The following is a 3,574-nucleotide window of genomic DNA, read 5'->3' on the forward strand; positions in this document are numbered from 1 at the left end:
GCTAGGCGCAGTCGGGCTGATGCTGAGGCCTGGTACCAGACCAAGGTGGGCGGTGGAGAGGGGGCAGGGGGGCGGAGCTGAGGAAGAGGTGTGGGCAGCCCAGAGTAAGACTCATGTACAATGAAGTGGACCCAATGGAGGTCTAAGGCCTCAGTTGGAGCTGCAGTCTTGACTCAAACTTTGGACTCTCATAACACCCCTTGGTTGCCCCCAGTATGAGGAGATGCGTGTGACAGCTGGCCAGCACTGTGACAACCTGCGCAACACACGGGAGGAGATCAATGAGCTGACCCGCCTAATCCAAAGACTAAAGGCAGAGATCGAGCACGCCAAGGCTCAGGTGGGCCAAGGGGAGGAGAGGTGAGGGAGGGGGCAGCGTTTCTAGCCTCACCTGGGGATCCCCTAGGCCCTGCCAAAGCCCACCTGCACAGTGCCCTTCTTGCAGCGGGCCAAGCTGGAGGCAGCGGTGGCCGAGGCAGAGCAGCAGGGCGAGGCGGCCCTCAACGACGCCAAGTGTAAGCTGGCCGATCTGGAGGGCGCCCTGCAGCAGGCCAAGCAGGACATGGCCCTGCAGCTGCGAGAGTACCAAGAACTGATGAATGTCAAGCTGGGCCTGGACATCGAGATCGCCACCTACAGGCGCCTGCTGGAGGGCGAGGAGATCCGGTGAGGGCTCAGTGCTACAGGAGGGAGTGAGATCAGACTAAGACATCCAGATTCAGTGCGGGAGGGGACCAGGTGAAGAATTACTACCTTGAGCACTCTAGAGGTAACAGGATCTTCTCTGCAAACATTAATCCAGTCCAGTTGCCCTTGCCAAGGAGTTAGAAGATGGTTCTAGATTTTTGCCCCTTAAATGTAAGTTTGTACACAGGCTACACCAGAATCATAGGGATTTCTGCTTAATTGATTATCTGTCTAAAAAAGTAATAGTAACACATTTCCACAAATATTTTGGTTCAGTGGTTTTAAAGCAGAGTCTAGGAACATGTATTTTTTCCAAAGCTCCCAAGATGCTTGTACAGCTGGGGGTAAGAACCATGTGTCCACTCTGCCAAAAAAGCCCTTCTGAGAACAGGCAGGTTTTCAAGGAACAGTACTGCTTGTGAGCTGACTTACTTCTTTCTGTCCCCAGGATCTGTGAAGGTGTTGGACCAGTAAACATATGTGAGAATCTAAAGTTTTTTTCTCTTCACATTTCTCTCCTGGGGCTCTGCAAATTTCCTTTAAGCCCAGGCCCACCTCGGGATCAGGAGCCCAGGGTTGGGCTGGCCATGGTAGTCAGGGGAGCAAGGACCAGCACGCCCCTGGACTGTGGGCACTGCCTTAGCTGAGGTCCAAGATCTCCCCAGAGCCTTCCTTCCCCAGTGCTGAGCAATCACAAAGGTTTGCAGGGCCTAACAGATGGGAGAGGGTTCTGGAAGTGAGTCAGCCTTTTTCCTTTGAGTGGTCTTATCCTTCAGGGACAAAGGCCAGAAATGAAATGAAAAGATCTGTGCCAATGAGTGGCCCGTGTACCCATGGCTAGGGACGGGACAAGGGTGAGTGGATGTCTCCCTGCTGCTGCTGCCAGACAAAATATCATTGGTGGCCAAAATGTGCAGGGAATTATGCTGAACACTCAGGCTGGGGGCACAAAGAAGGCAAGGCCAGCCCTTGCTCTCTAGAATTCTAATCTTCAGAAGATGAGCCCTATCTATTGTCAACCTAACCCTCAAAGCCGTAAGGAGATGAATAGGCATTAGCACCCCCTTTTTATTCACTTAGAGAAAATATGTTGTTTCCAAAAGTCAGAAAGGCTAGTCAGTGGCACAGCTAGAATTCAACCCCAGATTTTTGATCCAAGAGTATAAATCTACACAGATGCTATAGTGGATGGGTCAGGCAGTCCGAGCTACTTGTCCTTGGATGGCCCTGCCCTCAGACAAGGGGAGGCAGCAAAGAGTGGCTTTCTGCAAGAGGTCACGCTGGAGTAGAGGTCACGGATGATAGGAAGGATTCTGGTAAAAGGAAAGGAAAGGAAGGGCACCCGGGGGGCTCAGTCGGCAAAGCATCTGACTCTTGATTTCAGCTCAGGTCATGATCTCATGGTTCATGGGATTGAGCCCCATGTTGGGCTCTGTGCTGACAGAACAGAGCCTGCTTGTGGTTCTCTTCCTCTCTCTCTCTGCTCCTCCATCTCTCCATCTCTGTTTTCTCTCCCTCTCTCTCTCAAAAATAAACAAACATTTTTTTTAAAAAAGGAGAGGAGAGGAGCAGGGAGCTCCTCCACAGATGGGGCTGATCAAAGCAAGCTTTAGTTGGATTGGAGTCCTGGGGTACGGAGGCAGGCCCAGAGGATACCAGAAGGCTAAAGAGTAAAGCCATAAGTGGGTCGGAGGAGAACTGACAAGAGACTCTTATTGGAGGGACAATGTGGGGACCACCAAGGGGCATGATATAATCAGGAGAGAGAAGCCTCAAGTTTTATAGGAGCTCCTGCTCCAATATCTGGATAATCCAGCTCATGCCCAACCTGACCTCAGCCATATATAAATGACAGCCAGCTTATGACTATATGTAACCTGGGGAATTGCTGACTTATTCCATTTTAATCTGAATATTCAACTTCAGTGGAAAGTCACAGCATTTGAGTCACCCAGACTAGAGGAGGGAAAAATGGGTGTCATCTGTGTGGACAATAGGGACCACTTGCCCAGACATGTCCCCCAATGCCACCAATCCTGTCCCCTCCTCCACCTCCCTCGGTAGGGATCCCACTGGAGGATTGGGCCCCAGGAGCGGAGGCGTCCTCGCTGAGGGTTTCTTCTCTCTCCTGCAGCCGTGAGCAGCTCCCGGGGTGCTGTGGTGTGTGGGCCTGAACCCCTGGTGGCCACCTCCACGCTTTCCCGTGGCGGGGTCACTTTCTCAGGCAGCAGCAGCATCCGGACCAGTGGCGCCTGTGGCTTCAGCCTGGGTGGAAGCCGGGTCGTGACGGCCTGCGGGGACCTGCTGAGCGCAGGCTCCCAGGGTGGCTCCGTGCTCACAGGTGAAGCCTGCGTTCCCAGTGTCCCCTGCCCGCTGCCCACTGAGGGGGGCTTCAGCAGCTGCAGCGGGGGTCGCGGCAGCCGCAGCTCCAGCGTCCGCTTCGTGTCTACCACCACCTCCCGCCGGACCAAGTATTGAGAGGCCAGTGCCAGCCAGACACTGCCCAGGGAAAAGCCATCTCACTGTCACCTGATTCTGTCCCAGAGTCCGGACTCTGTGACAGAGGGGACTCCAGTTACCCCTCCTGCCAGGAAGGCAGCACTGCCCTCCCCAAGGGTTGATCCACCCAGCCTCTGTCCTCTGGGGCGATTTTCTCACTACCTAGACACTGTCTGCAGCCCCAGTACACTGACTTCTCCCTGAACTCCCCATTTCTGTCCTTTGAATTACTCTTCACCCTTCAGTTGAACAGCTTGAAGAAATGTGCATTCAATACAGTCACACAAATCAGCATGCAGGGGAGGAAAGGAACTGTTCAAAGCCAAAAAGAATGTGCTTGGGCAGCAATGCCATCCATGCCTTGGACTAATTTGGAGAATGGAGGGTT

General features: G+C 53.4%; 1 protein-coding gene across 1 annotated transcript in view; it reads left to right on the forward strand.

The window, feature by feature from the left end:
* KRT84 (keratin 84) overlaps window positions 1-3,165 on the forward strand; it is a 7,204-nt gene extending 4,039 nt beyond the window's left edge. Inside the window, exons 6-10 of the mRNA XM_029955493.1 lie at window positions 6-45; window positions 215-340; window positions 446-666; window positions 1,136-1,167; window positions 2,822-3,165. Coding sequence (XP_029811353.1) covers window positions 6-45; window positions 215-340; window positions 446-666; window positions 1,136-1,167; window positions 2,822-3,165 — 763 coding nt within the window. The remainder of the gene's footprint in view (window positions 1-5; window positions 46-214; window positions 341-445; window positions 667-1,135; window positions 1,168-2,821) is intronic.
* Window positions 3,166-3,574: the final 409 nt, after the last annotated feature.

Source organism: Suricata suricatta, chromosome 10, assembly GCF_006229205.1.
Source record: "Suricata suricatta isolate VVHF042 chromosome 10, meerkat_22Aug2017_6uvM2_HiC, whole genome shotgun sequence".
NCBI lineage: Eukaryota > Metazoa > Chordata > Mammalia > Carnivora > Herpestidae > Suricata > Suricata suricatta.